General features: G+C 39.9%; 1 protein-coding gene across 3 annotated transcripts in view; it reads right to left on the bottom strand.

The window, feature by feature from the left end:
- LOC139289703 (focal adhesion kinase 1-like) overlaps positions 1–16,769 on the bottom strand; it is a 44,476-nt gene extending 27,707 nt beyond the window's left edge. For all 3 annotated transcript variants that reach the window (XM_070911320.1, XM_070911319.1, XM_070911318.1), the window contains exons 1-15: positions 16,697–16,769; positions 10,019–10,305; positions 9,749–9,915; positions 6,993–7,080; positions 6,644–6,723; positions 6,494–6,556; positions 6,335–6,389; positions 5,814–5,954; positions 5,330–5,407; positions 4,477–4,584; positions 3,571–3,688; positions 3,154–3,184; positions 2,628–2,698; positions 2,203–2,220; positions 1,522–1,578 (exon numbers count right to left, since the gene is read on the bottom strand). In XM_070911320.1, the coding sequence (XP_070767421.1) occupies positions 1,522–1,578; positions 2,203–2,220; positions 2,628–2,698; positions 3,154–3,184; positions 3,571–3,688; positions 4,477–4,584; positions 5,330–5,407; positions 5,814–5,954; positions 6,335–6,389; positions 6,494–6,556; positions 6,644–6,723; positions 6,993–7,080; positions 9,749–9,915; positions 10,019–10,305; positions 16,697–16,769 (1,435 nt within the window). The remainder of the gene's footprint in view (positions 1–1,521; positions 1,579–2,202; positions 2,221–2,627; positions 2,699–3,153; positions 3,185–3,570; positions 3,689–4,476; positions 4,585–5,329; positions 5,408–5,813; positions 5,955–6,334; positions 6,390–6,493; positions 6,557–6,643; positions 6,724–6,992; positions 7,081–9,748; positions 9,916–10,018; positions 10,306–16,696) is intronic.
- Between the last annotated feature and the right edge of the window lie 217 nt (positions 16,770–16,986).

A 16,986-nucleotide genomic window follows, 5' to 3' on the forward strand; every position in this document is an offset into this window, starting at 1 on the left:
GCAGAAGGTTAATCGAGCAAAAGAGAGAAACAAGCACACACTGGTCACCACTAGCTAGCTTGAACAATTCATAGAAAGGTGTGTTTTATAAGGCAAACACAACTTATACACCAAATGGACCCTTTTATTGCTTGGACACCTGCTGTTTAACAAAACCAAAAGAGACACTGAAACACTGAAACTGTTCACTCTAGACATGAGCAGCTACACGTGACCTTGGTTGGCTTATGTATGTTCGTGTATTGATCTGACTGGATAACTTCTAACTAAATCCATCATTTACATATCTGAGAAAGTCATGCAACATGTTTAACAGACTAGAAAATAGCATGGATAGAGTAATGATTTTTCTTTTTGGTCACTGACTGTACAGTGTGGACGTCTAGCTGTCTCTGTATGCTGTTTGACTTGCTTGATCTCTCTGTATGTGTTTGTGTGTTTACAACTTGCCCACAGGACTATGGGGAAAGCTATCATTTATGAATGGTCAAAGCCATGTTGATTGCATGGAACAACATGTGCTTATGATACCCCAACAACATTTTGAGGCAGTTTTAAATGGGTAACTCAGTCAGTAAAAAGCTTTCACTCAACATCCAAGCTCCATTTCCCATCACACGTTATCACCCATCTCCGCTGCCTCTAAATGTTGCCTATGTAGCATGTAACAGTCCTAAACTTGATGAACAGGTGCTAGTCAGCAGCAACAGCAGCACAGCAGGCCCTCTACATGTTTACTCTCATATTTAATCAAATCTTTCAGGTAATAATGCAGAGACATCCTACAGGCCAGATAAACCTGTACATGATGTACTTGTTAAGATGAACACTTATCATCATAACAGTGATTAGCAGGACATAGAGCCATTTGAAAAATGTTTACTGTAACATAAACATTGTGGCGAGGTAAAATGTGTCAAAGCAGTCTGAGGAAGCTCTGATCCTCATTAAATCTTGTGACAACTCACTGAAACAAATATAGATTGCAGGCCTATTAATATACAGACAGTATGCGGTTCAAGTGGCTTCCCCTTTTATACAAGATTGGAACATGTTACCAAGGAAAATGTAGATTCATTCAAACCTCAGTCATTATTTTGCAAGCCATTCTTTTATCAATATAACAGATACAATAATGTTCATCTGGTTTTCTGGGTTCTACACGTCCAGTTGACAAATGCCCATCAGTTCATTAAATAATATACTATTGATCATGGCACGTGGTTAGTGGATGATATTTTCACTTTATATCAACAACCATGAGGTAAAACATTTCCAAATGCAACACTAAAAACCTTTAATGTACTTTAGTAAGATGACCTACTAACTACTTTTGGGACATAAAAATATTCCAAGATGAGACCAAGACAAATCAGATCAAAGTTTAATATTTTAATAATAATTAAAGAGTCTCCTCACCCAACCCAACCCAACCCAACCAAGCACACAAAAAGAGACACACAAACATCATCTAACATCACATGTGTGTGTGTGTGTGTGTGTCTGCGTGTGTCTACTTACTTGAAGGCATGGTATAGGTGTCCTCCTCATCTATGATCTCAGCATAGTCGTCTGTTTCTGAAGAGCCAGAGCACGGGGAGGGAAAAAAGAGCAAAGAAATGTTAAGCCTCAATTTTGTGACACACAAAAGAAAGACAAAGGAAAAAGAGTTGACAACAAGCTCACTTCTAAAACTCCACTTTGATATAACAAGCTGAGCCCCCTGGACAGCATTCAAATTACTACCAATATAACAATTAAACACACAAAATCACTGCATGCAACTCAAGAAATTCTGTGAACACACCTTCACAGACAAAAATGCCAACAGCAACAGAAACACACCATCCTGTACCTTTCCAAAAGACCGTCACCATACCCGATTCCAAACAAATGCACAAAAATAAAATTTTTCATGTACTACAACAGCTCACACAGACGAAGAATGTAAGACAGACGAGTACAATAGAGAGAGAGAGAGAGAAAGAGAGAGAGACACACACACAGAGGAGAGGAAGGGGGAGGGATGGAAAGGTTCGTTCTTTCCATAGAAACAAGTTGAAGAACAACAAGTTGAGTCATGGAACAGGCAGACACAGAGAGAGATACTATACACACATACAGTATCTAAAAGGTAAACAAAGAGCAGGAATCCCATTGAGTTACTAATTTAGGACGGTTAATAGAAAGAACGCTGTTTACCATCGCCACTAGTGTGACCTGCAGAAGACACATGCAGCATGAAACACACACAGAGTGGGAAAGAAAGGGAAAGAAGGGTTAGTTTTGCTGTTATAAGATAAACAAATAAGGTCATACATATTATGTAATGACTCAATACTATATTCAAGATAATTTCAATTTCAATTCTGTGTAACTAGTAGTTAGTCAGAGGTCAGCAGACAGTCAAGGCAGAGTGACGGGGACTAAAGCTCTCCATGGGGACATCTTGCGAGACAAGGACTCTTCACTGCACACACAGATGAGGCTTTATTGGGTAAACAGGGCAGGCACACATATCTATGACGCCTTTATCTAAGTCTTAGCAGTCACTATCATTCATGACATTTAGAGCAGCAGACAGAGAGACAAATTAACAGGGGAGAAAGCGAGACAGGGATTTATACCTGAGACACAGACAGCTCTGGTCCGTACTCCATCCATCCGTTTTTCCATCCGCCGCTCATGATTTGAAACTCTGGATCAAAGAAGAGAAAATCATTTTTAAACCAATGTATTGTGTATGAGCTTTACTTGCAGCTATGAAGAGGTTCCTTCCACATCCTGTCAAGTGTGCTGCTTTACAATGCCGAACATTATAAAAGAAAGAACACAAAAGAAAAGTGTCTATATCTTACAAAGAACATTATATTCATTACATGGGCAATTCAAGGACTTAAACGTTTATCATCAAGATCAAGATGTTGCTCTGGAATCGAGCCGTGGACTGAACAAAGTTGTCAGCGTAAATTCCCTTTCAAAAGTGTTGAAGTGCAAAACAGTGATAGTGCTGGTAAAAGGGAGGAATGTGAATGATGTTTTCTTTGGATCACTAGAACCTTGACTACACCTCTTTTCTGTCTCACAGGAAAATGACACTTTGTTTTTACATGATAAAGCAACTAATGAGACAAAAGGAGTCTGTAGACTTACTTAGGGATGGAAGGCAGAGCTCTGTCCCCCTCTGCAGAGACGACATGAACACATGAATTAGACACAGAACAGACTGGCCTCATGTTACAGCTACATCACTGTAACCATTTCTTTGTGGCCATGATTATATTTAGAAAAGACTAGCTAAACACTGGCTGGTTATTCAAAGTGACGAGCTTAAAGGCTCATCAGCCACGATTAGACTTGACTACTGTTTGAAAGATGGCTGACAGCAATTTCAACTCTGAGTACTATTTAAAGTATAAGTACATTTTTTCTTTGCTTCAAGTTACTGTTACCGTCTAAGCAACACAAAAATTATCCCAGTCGTCATTTAGCTGCACACAAATGTACCATTATAATGCCATAATGCTATACAGAACACAGAACAAATACAAGAGTAGTTGAGCGTTCTACCTTTGTGGACTCTGACAATAAAGGAGTGAGTAGCTGAGGAGACGAGCCGACAGTAGCCGTCAATCAAGTCAGCCATGTTTTCTGCTGTAGTCAGCGATGCCGTGGTGACTGTGAGGGGCTATGCACACACACACACACACACACACACACACACACACACACACACACACACAGTGTAAGAGTGGGACAGATAGTTGCTTCACAGTGACACAATGAGAGCTTTATTTGGGATAATGTCTTCTACCAGTGCACATATACACACATGCAGTCTTCCACACACACACACACATCCCTACACAGATACTCTAGCACTGATGCACACATGCTTTTCCACTAGTACGTCCTGCTGCAAACACACACCCGCTCTCGACAGACACACTCACACTGACACTCGAGTGCAGATGGCAACACCCGCCTTCACCCTCCCACGTGCTGTTTCCCTCTTTCCCTACATCATTTCCTGATTTTTTTCCTGCAGATGTTGTGTTACTACAACTTAAGATACAATGTTTAACAAGCAGAAGCTATTTCATGTTTGTTACACATAAAAATGTACATTTTCTAATTAACAACTGGATGAAAGCCAACAGTGCTAAAAATGTGATGTACCTGATGTGCCTCATAACGAGCCAATAAAACATACATATACATATGTTTTGGCTCACTATCATTTTGAAATACATGAATTGTGTATGAGAATATAGGCACTGGGCTGCAGCTTAAAATGCCTCAACTCCATGTGAATCAATGGTTTAACAATTATTTACATTTTGAGGCGAAATTCAAATACAGTAAGAGGCATTACTCCAAACCTAACATCCAAAAAAAGTAATGGTTCACAAAGAACCTCCCTACAAAAGGGAATGCCATAGGAATAGTATGCAAGGTTGGTGTGTGCGTTTTCACCTCTGGAGCTCCTGCTACATTGAGCTGCAGCATGCCTTTCCTGTCCTTCTCTTCCAAAGCGGAGTACTGGATGGACTGAACCTGGTTAAAGTTAGCTAAGTGTGTCGGCTGCAGAGACAAAGACAGATATACAGAAATATCAAAAATCATGTATAATGCACAGTACACGTTGGTGCCCTTTATTCAGTGCTCAGTGGGAATGATATTGTCAAAGAACTATAGATCATTCATGCAAGAATGAAGATGGTTGAGTCATATTTTACCAGTTAGTCATGTATTTCAACTTTCACATACAACAATACAACACAGTAATCAGTCTTTCAACACTGAGCACTAGAAAGACAATGTCATCAAGAGTGAATTTTAATGTGTTTATGAAGGCCAAACAGGACAAGCTCTGAGTCATTTTCATGCAACCATCAACTTATTAAATTAATTGTTGAAATCTTCCTCATTAAGTTGAAATTTAACACCTCAATTTAAGTGGAGTTAAGAGTGAGCAGCTGTTTCCTGTATTTTGAGTTGTCACTGCAACAAAACAACAAAAACTGCCTTGCCACTGGCATTTCAAGACTCATTTCAACTTGGGTAAGTGAGGAGAAAAGAGAACATCTGGCATCTGGAGACACAAACCTGTAGAGGGCAGTATGGTAGATTGCCACTCTGGCCTTCCAATTAAAAACATGCAGTGTGCAGTAGTGTTGAAAGCCTTCATAAAAGTTTATGAAAAAAAATGAACTGGATCATCTCTTAGTTGGAATAGATACATGAATGGACTACATCTGAAAGAAAGTGAATTCTGAATCGGCAACACTAGACCTTGTGAGATGAGTTGTCTTTGTGCAAAACTCACCATTGAGCCCTTATCTGTGAGGTAGCTGATTCCTTCCTCTGGTCCGATAGCTAACTCTACTGATATTACCCAACTAGACTAGAGAGGGAGAGAGAAAGACAGTGGGAGGAATACAGCATTAAAATAGACGTCACATTTCATCAGATCATCTGCTTTTAACTAAACATAGTTCTGGTAAAAATGTAATATTGATAGCATAAAACCATTTTAATGCTCTCATCTGTTTTCACTACTTTTGACATTACTTTTGGCACGCCCTCTAGGACAGACTGGACTGTGAAACACATGCCATTTAAAGCCATTTAAATTAAAGACGACACTCCACTCTACTACTACTGTTTTCTACCCTGTATCTTAAATAGGATCAACCTCCCACTCCCCTGACTTAATGTGAATTTTCAGGTATGGAAAATGTATGAATGAACTTCACTATTCATCTTTACATGCAACATTTTTTGCTTTTATGAATTGAGTGTTGTCCTACCCCTAAAGCACATTTGAAGCACTCTTTGTCGAAGCGGTAGATGGGAGAGAGTATCTCAAAGAACTTGTGGATGCTCTGCTCATCATTGAGGTTAGCAAACTGCTTAAAGGTCTGCTGGATCTGCTTACGAAGAGTCTTCGCCTGATAGTGAGGTGGGGGACATTTCCAAGGGTTAAGTCTTTCTGGGAAAGAGTTGGTTCAGAGCCAAGACACGCTCAAGAGACAACTGACAAGGCACACTGCGAGTGACAACAGGAGGTTTAACTTAATTCCAGACAATCAGGTTATCAGACATTCAGCCAGACATCCATTCAGTCATCAAGTTGGTCTCCCTTCCAGTCAGCCGGTCGCTCAGTCAAATAGCCATTAGCTCATCCAGCTGACTAAGTGGGACTAGGCCTTTAAAGAAATTGCCACTGTCACTTCTGTAATCTGGCAATGGAACATAAATGAGACCCTGGCCTGTTAGTCAGGGAGATGAAAGTCACTAAATCTGTTTCTATATGAACAGCTAACCTCACCTTGAGGGAGTCCAGCAGGCTTTTGGGGAAGAACCTTCTCAAACCAACGTCTTTCCTAAGAATAACAGCATCACATTTATCTTTGAATAGTTGAAACATATTAAAATACAATCAATCTAAATTAGAGGTAATATGGTTTACAAATAAAATCAATCTTACTCTAATAGTTCATAATTGGATTTCTTATCCAGGGCGTTTCCTGGCATCTCTCTGAAGAACCTCCTGTATAATTCACAAAGAGAAAAAGATACAGTTTGTAGACACAGTATTAAATGGTCATCACTAGATAGTTTAGTTCAGACTTCTCACCTAATTTCCAAACAGCCCAGTTTCAAAGCAACATCCTGATCCACCTGATCAGCTATATGTTGCATGTAGTCACTCTTGACCTGGAAAAAAACAGTGTGACAGCACAACATTTTATAATAACACTGCTATGAAGATAAAATCAGCTTTACGTTAAAGGATTAGGAATCTTTTTAATCATCTGTTTAAAGGTATATCTGCATTGTTAAAAGTAAAAGCAAGAAAAAGGAAGTGACAGAGATTATGTATAGAAAATTATAGATATAATTCCAAACAAATTCTTTAATTTTATTTTCTACTATTTCACATGGAGATCTCCTCTTTTTGATGTGATTCTAATGTGTTGCCTCACCTGGTGATAGAGGTAGTTGAGAGAGGGTTTGTCTTCAGAGAAATGGCTGAGGTAACCTTTAGGAAGGTACCGCATCCGCAACTCATACCTGAGAATGACAGAAACAATTTGGCTAAATAACCACACATTTGGTACACACACCTGCACCCACACAGAGAATGACATAACCTGTAGCATATAAATTCAATGCCTGGCTGAGGCATAGGGACAGAAGGAGCAGGCTTACTCATACATACAGCTGACGCACAGACAGCACACAGACCTCAGTATATTTTAAAGTCCCGAATCTGGCCCAGTTCGAGGTATACTAGAGAACGAAAGGCACAGCAATCTCAATATTCCCAAATGAATCTGCTTTTTATGTAAAAAATAAAGTTTTGGTTTGAACAACCTGGAGCCTCATTTATATAAGTAATGGAGTGTTATTCACTGGAACACAGTGTGACTTTGAAACATTTTTCAAAAAGTTGGATACACCTTTCTCAAAACTGTAAAATATTACAATGTGACAGAAAATTCACCACATCATATTTAGCTTTGAAATACAAAAAAGTATGCCTTGAAAATGTATTGAGAATTTAAACCACTTCTAGTTAAAATACTTTGCATTTGACTGGCCAGTGTCAGGTTATGCAAGCGGATACCACAGAATCCTGTTGCTGCGACACCAAAGTTTGCCGATTTACAATTTTGGTAGAGCACACAACATTTCCCAATTAGAAAACCCCCACGTGTATTTTAGAGACAATGATAAAATATCTATAGATATATGTTGTATATGACCAAAAGGCTTTAAAAAAAAGTTGTTTTTCTGAGTTATGACACAGTTCTACTTTTGCTGTATGGAGCTAGAAACTAGTCATGGTCATGCACATACTGTGGCCTGGAGTTTCTTGCACTATTACCTTAATTTCTCTTGCTCTACCTTCACAGGGAGATTAAAGTATATGTTACATGATAGCACCCATGAAGCAGTAGATTCTATGACATGCTCAAAGTCACCTCAGCAGGGTGGATTTAAACCAAGTCTTGAAGAGAAAGATGCCCTTTCAACTCACTATATTACTGTTCTGGTAAAACGTGATTTCATATTTTGCTGACAGTGAACTGTGAAGTGAGAGCGATAACCTTGTAATACCATAAAGCCTAATGAGATATCTGCTGTTGCACTTGCCAGTTAGCAGTGTCACAGAAGTACCCAGATGGGCCATCACTGTTTATAATGACATACTATTTTATTACTGACATATTGCAGCAACTACAGCGGAGAGAAATGGGCCAGGAGAGTAGTGAGTTGCTGTGATGCTACTGGCCTGTATAGTTAGGTAACAAAGGAAATCAAGGCAGAAGACAAAATGAATAAAACATCCTCGTTCTATAATGAATGAACCAAAAAGAGTGTGAGAAGAGAAAAACTGATGCGTGTTTGAGAGAAAAAAGAGAGAGGGAAAAGAAAGAAAACACAGATGTGAGAGATGAAAAAGATGGAGAAAAAGATCAAAGTGAAAAAGAGCGACTGCAAGTGCACGAGACAGAATGAGAGGAAACACGCGAGGGAGCGGGAGAGCAGTGAGATAGAGTCAGTTGATCCCCTGGGCTACTTCTGCTGTTCTAACAATAGCTTGGCAGCACCAGAAGCTCCTGTGGGCTTGCAGCTCTGCTGCCCTCCGAGGCAGAGCAGCTGCAACAACTGGCAGAACTGCTAGGCTGCACGTTAGCGGTGTGAACAACTCGTTCATTTTGAATTCATTTCAATTGTAATGACTTTGGGTATAATGCATCAACTGCAGGACAATGGACTGAACTGTAAGGAGAGCTGTTAACTATATCAACTGCAGATGGCTAAGCGGTAGATCAGTTTGAATGTAGGTTGAAAATGGACAGAGCTGCTTTCAGATAAGACAGATAAATGAGATAAATGCTTTCATCAGACAGAGCAGATCATCCCTCATAGCATATTGGGCTACTGCATCAAATAAATGGAAAGAATAAGGCTCTATAAATTATAGTTTAATAATGGGTAACAAAAGCAAGAACTACTCATTACATGCAAGTCATGTACATGAGCAATGAAATCACCAGTTGAATTTAGTTTCAAATTAATTTAAGTTAAACCTTTTATTCATTTTGGCTATTAACTCTGTATTCACAACTGGGAGATATGGATGAATGAGGAAGCACATTATATGATATATATTTTAAATCTCAAGAAAATCAAAACAGGAACCGTGGTAAAAGGAAGCAACTCAATATTAAGTACTTGGTTGTAATATTTTTTACTGCTTGTACAAAGCAGTTCACATAAGTATGTTTCAGGTCTTGGTCTGTGGTTTATTGACAGTATAAAATGGTTTCATTGGGACCATATGTTATGTAGCTGTAACTTGTAAGGTAGCCATAATAAAATGGTCTTGGTTGGCAGGTTTGTAGTTTAAACAAGTGTTGTTTCCGCGCAGTCCAATAGGGCATTTGTAAAGACGACATGTTTGTTGTAATAATCAGCCTCTTGTCCTCCTCTGAGGAGAATAAAGTAATGTTATGTTATAGGCCTCCTGTTTGACATTAACACAGGGTGACACTTGATAATGCAGAAGTATCAGCCTGCAGCTTCCAAAACTACAGACAGAGGCATCGTCAACCACAAGTGAGTACTGATGGTCTTTTAGGGATAGCAAGGAAAGGACTTTAAGGAAAAAGTGAAGGGAGAGTGGGAACACACAGTAAGTGTACAACATTCAATCTTATTGTAATTCTACCTCCACTCCTCCTGGGGGTGCTGTTTCTCATATCTCTCCCTGACGTGAGACACGCCCAAATCAGGGTGTAACCAATGGAGTTGATCAGAGTGCAGATGGGTCAGACGAAGGCCCAGAGAGGACACACAGCGCAATTTGTGGATCTCTGCTATCTTCTGGATAACACCCTGTTGAGACAAGTGGACGGATGAAGAAAAATAAAAAAGTGAGAATCAGTGAAATTATACTGATGTAGGGCTAAGAAAGGTAAGAGATGTTTGTGTGTCTTACCCTGACATCTGTAGCATCTCCATGCCGGATATTACTAGCCCAGGTACATGGTTCGCTGTTTGTCTCAAAGTAATGGAAGATCTTCAGAACCCGGTCCATGGAGCCTGGGGGCCGCTCAAGGCCTCCGGCAGAGCTGCTGGTACCAACACTGGTGCCACCGGGCATCCCAGACCGGGATTTAACCCCACAACCCCCCGCCGAGGAGTGATTGTGGTTGGGCTCCAAGTAGGAAGACGACGCCATGCCTGACTCAGATGCTCCCGCTGGGGCTAACTGGGCGTCATATTCTGAAAAAGAGAGCGGGACAAACAGAGAGGACAGAGGTCAAAATGCGACTTCATAGTTGACCTATAATCTGTAATCAACATGTGTTGTACCCTCACTGGAAATACGTTCAATGATCTGATTTTGTGAAAAGGAGAATTACACAGTAGACGAGGGTTAATAAAGGGTAACGCATGTAAAGAAGTTTGCTTCACCAACCCTCATCAACACACTGCTGAAGGAATAGCTGACACAGTAAAACACCCACTCAAACAACCTCTCAGGCACCACCAGTCCATCACTCATACTGCACTATACATTCGTCATGACACAAAACAGGTTACATTAATAATCATAAAGACATGAAAGAGAACACATGCAGAACAAATCCAGGTGGAGAAGAGATAATAAACCTCTGATAACACAACAACACTGACACAACAAATAACTAGAAAGAGAGTAGGGAAATATACATGGTTGTGTTTATGCCGATGCCAATGATTGAGCTTGTGGTAAGGAAGAGTTTCGTGTTTCAGTAAAGCAGTCAGTCAGTAAGTAAAGAGTCAATATAAACCAGCAAAACACTGACACAAGGTCTTTTTAGAAGGACCTAATGGACTCACGGCTCAACATAAATCAGATGACTTTAAATAAATAAATCTCAACCAGCAGGAAACACTGGTCAAACTGGACAGCCAACCGCTAAATCACCCAGTCAGTAAACCAGTCTGTCAGTAAACTGGTCATTCAGTCCTACCTGCAGCGTAGAGTGGAAGTGGCCCAAGAGGTCCAAGCCATACCAGAGTCTTTGTGAATTAAATTTTTACTGTTCTTCACCAGCTGCATGGCTGCTAGGCTGCAGTTTCCAATCTGGTGGACTCTAAAATCTGGCGTGACATGCTGCGGTCTGCTGTGGGAGGATCAGCAAATTGTTCTGGACATACTGTTGTTCAAAGGTAGTGGCTGTAGTTGGGTAGCAGCTTGAAAAGTAGTGGCTGTAGGTGGGTTGTAGCCTAAAAGCAGGATGAATTCTTACAGATATATTCTTAATGATGATCTTACAGCAAAACCTACAGAATCACCGGATGTCTAATTCAGAAAAGGAGAAGCAAATTAAATCCACTCTTAGCTTGCTATAGCACAGTATGAGGTTACATACTTCACAACACAAGTACAAACCAGCCACTTCCATAGATTTTTCCTTTTTGTCTCTGACTCTCTCTTTGACCTATTTACCATTAAGGTCGTTTCTTTACCCCCACCTTCACCCCTACTGTCGGTTCATCTTCACACATCCTTGTATCCTTGTGCGAGACACACACTCTGCTGCTTCCTGTGTCATACTGTCACTTCCTGGATATCCCTACAGGCTTTGTCGAGTCATCATCGCAGTACAGTGACTGGTTTCAGCTGAATTCTGGTGGTGACATCATGTGGTGACAAAAGAGACGCACGTAAACCAAATCTGATTTATTGACTAGTGTATGTTAACATCACATCCCTACATTCAGCATTTTCCCGTGTTGCGTTCAGGTCACGGTCAGATCACTTCATACTAATGAAAAGAGGAAGAAAGAAACAGAGAGGCAGAAATATGGAGATTGATGCAGGGAAAAGTTGTTTCAGCACTTTTAACAGCTTGACCTACAGTTGCCTCTTCAAAGATGGAAAGTGAAACCCATGCCTGAGAGAGTGCATGCGCACAATGACTGCAACAGAAGTGTGAAGGAGGACATTATGTATCTGATAACTTGACTCAGCACTCTCTGTTAAGAACTTGCTGTATCAATAGTGTGTGTGTGTGCGTGTGCGTGTGTGTGTGTGTGTGTGTGTGTGGCCTGTGCACAAGTCCAATACACATTATTACATCCTGTGTCTATGGAGGGGCATTGCACTGGGTTTTATTTTTTCTTATTCATATCACATTATTACACCTTTTCATGGTATATTAACCTTTATGTAACTATTGTTTTATTTTTCTATTAATCAATTATCTGTTTTTGCAAATTTCCTTAATCTCCAATTAAGATACATGTATGATTTGTGGATATATTGTTAGGGTTTGTGTAAATCAGATTTTTTTTTTGAAGAACTGCTGTTTGGTTTCTAGATCTTAGAAAAATCATTGCTCTATTGAAACGTTGGCTTGTTTTTATCTTTTGCGTATAAAGTGCCTGAAATGAGATTTGCTCAAAAGTGAAGGGCTAGAAAACAGAAAATATTAAATCTTTAATAGAAATGTACATTTTTAATGCCATTTCATGTACACACATTCCAGTGACTAATGGCAAGAAGTCCCTGAAACATACAAGAAGTGAAAACGCTGCCTACGCTATCATCATAGCTTCTATTAGATTATTTGGCATTTTCTTTCTGCAGTTTAAGAAACAGCAAAATTGAGATTAGTTGGTTAGCTAAATTAGCTAAAACAACAAGGAGTATTCCGAAAAGAGTGAAAGTTGACATTTTTTGGTTCAGCAGATGAAGTCTACTGTATGCATTTGTGTGTACTGTTATTAAAAAGTGAGCTCATACTGTATGTGAATAGAGGTAAGTGTATAATGGTCACAGGCCGTTATACACTCACAGGCCACATACTCAACAGACCCTAAAGGCTTTAATACAACAGATTAGTGAGGATCAGATTACAAATGTCCCTCTCACAGTATTACTATCATCATCCAATTAAAATGATACCACTGTGGATATGATCCTACTGGATTATTAGGTGGCTCGTTACAATCCCTAAAGAGTGTGCTGCTGCTATAATACCACTAAATCACCTCATCATAACAATAACAGCCGCCTTGCTAATAACTACCGACTCTGTCTATCTGATGAAAACTATCACCATGATGAGCACATTAAAAGGTACAACTCTTTGCACAAAATAAGCATCTGAATGAGGTTTTGCAGTCCGAGCATTTATAGTCACTCCTCTGTTACTTCGATGGCTGCTGAGATTTCAAGCTCTCTAAACAGGCAGAGACAGCTTGACTCTGTGATTGCTGGGAATGCTTCAAATTCCAAATCTTTCTGAACTACACACACATTATACCTTGCATTTGTTTTAGTTTTTGAACAATCTTAGTAAAGAAGCTGGCACTAGCTATAGAGTTACAATAAACCATACTTCCCTCTGCACTCCTAAAATGTAAAAAATAAACTTCTGGCCCTATGTGAGTTTACCTGGATAAAGCTATGTTGTTTTTCTAATAACTATGCAAAGAAACAACATACATAGATTACTTTTTTGATCAATTTACCATTTCAATATAATACAGTGCAAAGCAAAACCTTTCATATTATACACAAACCGACTACCAATCTCAGAAACCCTCATACTGGCCACGTCCTGTTAATGCAGTATCACGTCTTTGCTGTGTTGTCATGTCATTTCAGTTTACTATGAGAGAGCAGATTCAGGGTTTCGGCATGGCATCAGACAATATATTGTTGTTTGTAAATAGTGTAACTGAAAAATTTACCACATACTCTATACAGAAAATTATATTGCCTCAAAAACAAATGTCACAGCATATTTTTTTTGAAATGCAGTACACCAGTATTTCCTGTACTACTGGGGGCTCATGATAAATTTATATCAAAACATGCCCTGTGGAAAACCCTGATACAGTTGCACAACGTACTTTCAGTTGTTATAACAGCTACTCTCTTAGTTTATATCCAGCCTTCATGCCTTGTCTCAGAGGGGCACGCTAAAAAATGTATTGGGGGCATTATTTTGACTGCAACTCATTTTTTAAATAGAAGCAGTTGCACCAGAGGAGCTATAGAGTCACAAACCACAGTCAGCCATCTGCTGCTGCTGCTCCCTCAGTCAGTAATCAGATTAGATGTAAAGCACTCATATGTTGTAACACACCACTGCATACATTGGCACAAAACACAATAGTGACACAAATTCACAAACACACGTAACCTTAACCTAAATAATACATACAGCTTGATGAAATCCTATTAGAGAAGTAGGCATACCTACATTTGCCTTGGTGCATGCATACAACTACTTTATGCTGTAAATATGGTTACATCACACATAATTAGGAAAGAGAGTATGTTTACCTGTTTTTCAGAAGCATTTATCAAAAGAGGTTAGTGTTAACATAGCCCCTAAATAGTGAAGCTACCAGTATATGACTTAATCCATGTAATGTACTACAGGTTAGGCTGAAGAAAATACTTGTGATAAATGACTTAATCACTGAAGGAGAAGAATTGGAATGAGGTGATGTTTTGTCTGTTTGTCAGCAAAGTATCTGAAATGTTATGAATAGATGTCACTGACATGGTGGACATAAAGCCATTTACCAAAGCATCATTTTGTGTTACAGATCAAGGGTTTCTGCCATCAGATACTTTTCAGTTTTTTATATTATCCAGCATGGAAAGATCTGACACCTGGGACATTGAAGTTGGCTGCTAAAACAGCATTCTGCCATCAAAACAAACAATTAATATACAAAAAAAGCCATTATATCACAGAAGGCTCTCCTTGCCTGACTCTGTGTCTTGCAAAATCAGATTTGGGGCGCTACAAAATATGGATCTTACAGTACATAAATTACTGTTTTAAAATAGATGCACTACACAGCACAGGACAAATGGAACCATTTCTCACTGCACCAATTTCTACTCAACATAACCGCACTAAATCCCCACAAGCATACCCTCACACACTCAAATAGGGAAAAGAAGATGAATCAAATCAACTAGGCCATGCAGGCAGCCAGGAGGGGAGCAGGCGGCTGCCAGGCCCACCACCCCCTCTCTCAGTGGGGCTCCAGTGAACGACAGTCAGCCTGTTAAACCACAGTAGGCTGGAGTTGAGCTCTGTCCCGTAGCTGCAGCAGAAGGACGGTTTATCTCCTCGTCTAACTGGTATCTGGGTTACTGGGGTTAGCACAATCCTGAGGGAGCCTGGGCCTCTCTGTTTTCTCTGCCATCCCTTTCTCTTCCTCTTTTCCTCAGTTGCTCATTCTTCACTTTTATCCCTGTCTTTATGTCTTTCTTTCCAAAGCCTTCGTCTTTTCCTTCCCCTTTCGCTCCTCACATGCCAAATCTCCTATATCCTTCTCTCTCCATCCTTTCCCTCTTCATCTGCATCTCTTCTCCCCCTCTCTTAATCTCCTCCTGTCGCTCATCTCACATGCTCAGAGGCCTTTTAGTTCCTGCCTTCACATCTCCATTTGATCCTCCTGTCCTATTGAACCACCTCTCTTCCTTCCTCTCATCTTTCTCTCATCCTCAAACAATTTCCGCTGCCTCCCTCTCCCCAACACTACTGCGCTCTCTCTTCCGTCTTCTGCCAAGGATGCGCATTATCTATACCAGGGGACAGAGAATCTAAACATTGGTTGTATATTTATATACATAAATATGTGACTTTCAATATTGGTCTAAATGTCACTTCCATATAAATACAATGTTTTTCTCTAGTGTGCCGACTAAAAAAAGAAATGAACCACGGGACCAGCACTAAGAGTGAGAGTGCATGTGTGAGCTGTTCCAGTGACATCAAAGCTAGCCGGGTAACTTATAACCACCATCTCCCCACACGCTCTTATTCACCAACCTAATTACAGCTCAGTACAACTGTAACCCAAATGGCAAATAGACTGATAACAATTCACAACCGTAGTTCAGTTGGTTTTTCAGACAAAGGCTTGAACGAAAGCAAAAAAAAAAAAAAGACACATTTTTGCAGTTCAGTTCAGTGTGTTTCATCTTCTCGCTTGCAAACATGAAGCTACATGGACTTTATTTAGTTACCCGTTATTTCTGCATCACTGCATAGACCTGCTGGGAAAATCAAAACACAGTTTATTCTTGTGACTGACAGCTGGTCATGTGGCACTTCTCTCTGCCTTTGGTGACTTTTTTTTCATTTTGCAGTCTGTCATAAATATGCCAAAAAATGTCTTGTAACGCACTGTGATAATGTTACAATCCAAACCTCTCCCAAAGCCCAGGGTGATATGAAATACATTTATCAGTTTTGCCACTTCAGACTTTACGAAGCAGAAAACATCTCGGCTCAGGTAAATTAAATCCAACCAGCCTGACAAAATACTGAATGTTTAGCAGAATAAGAAGCTTCCAAGCAGAGTGAGAGATAGGAATTCATGAGGATGACTTGACTTATATATTTCACACAAATAATGATGTAAATACCAAGGTAGAGAAAGGTCCGCTGTCTAAAAGGAATATTTTATATTTGATAAACAATGACATGAATCTAATACTACTTAGTTGTGAATCACAAGGATTTAGTTAAATTGAGCGCTGACAGTAAACAAGAACATATCCAACTACACACTGTGATTTGTTAGTACACACAATTGCATTCAGTTTGTATTTGGTGTTTCTATTGATACACTTATTAGTACATACTTGGTAGGGGGTGCTGTGCGTAGATGCAGGCCCCCTTGCTCCAGCAGAGAGGGATGCAGCCGCTGTTCTCCATTCGTTTTGTAGGGGGGGCTGTTCAAGGTCTGGCCAGAGGGCCCAGACAAAACAGCTGGAACCGAAAACAGCATAGAGCCGAGGACTAGGCTCGGACCTTAACCTGGCTTCTTACAACTTTGAAAAACTCCTGGTATGTAAATTTTAATAAGCCAAGGAAAAGCAAATGGAGATATCCTAAAATGTCCCCCAAAAAGTTAGAAACCATGACCTGCTGT

This window comes from Enoplosus armatus, chromosome 9 (assembly GCF_043641665.1).
Source record: "Enoplosus armatus isolate fEnoArm2 chromosome 9, fEnoArm2.hap1, whole genome shotgun sequence".
NCBI lineage: Eukaryota > Metazoa > Chordata > Actinopteri > Centrarchiformes > Enoplosidae > Enoplosus > Enoplosus armatus.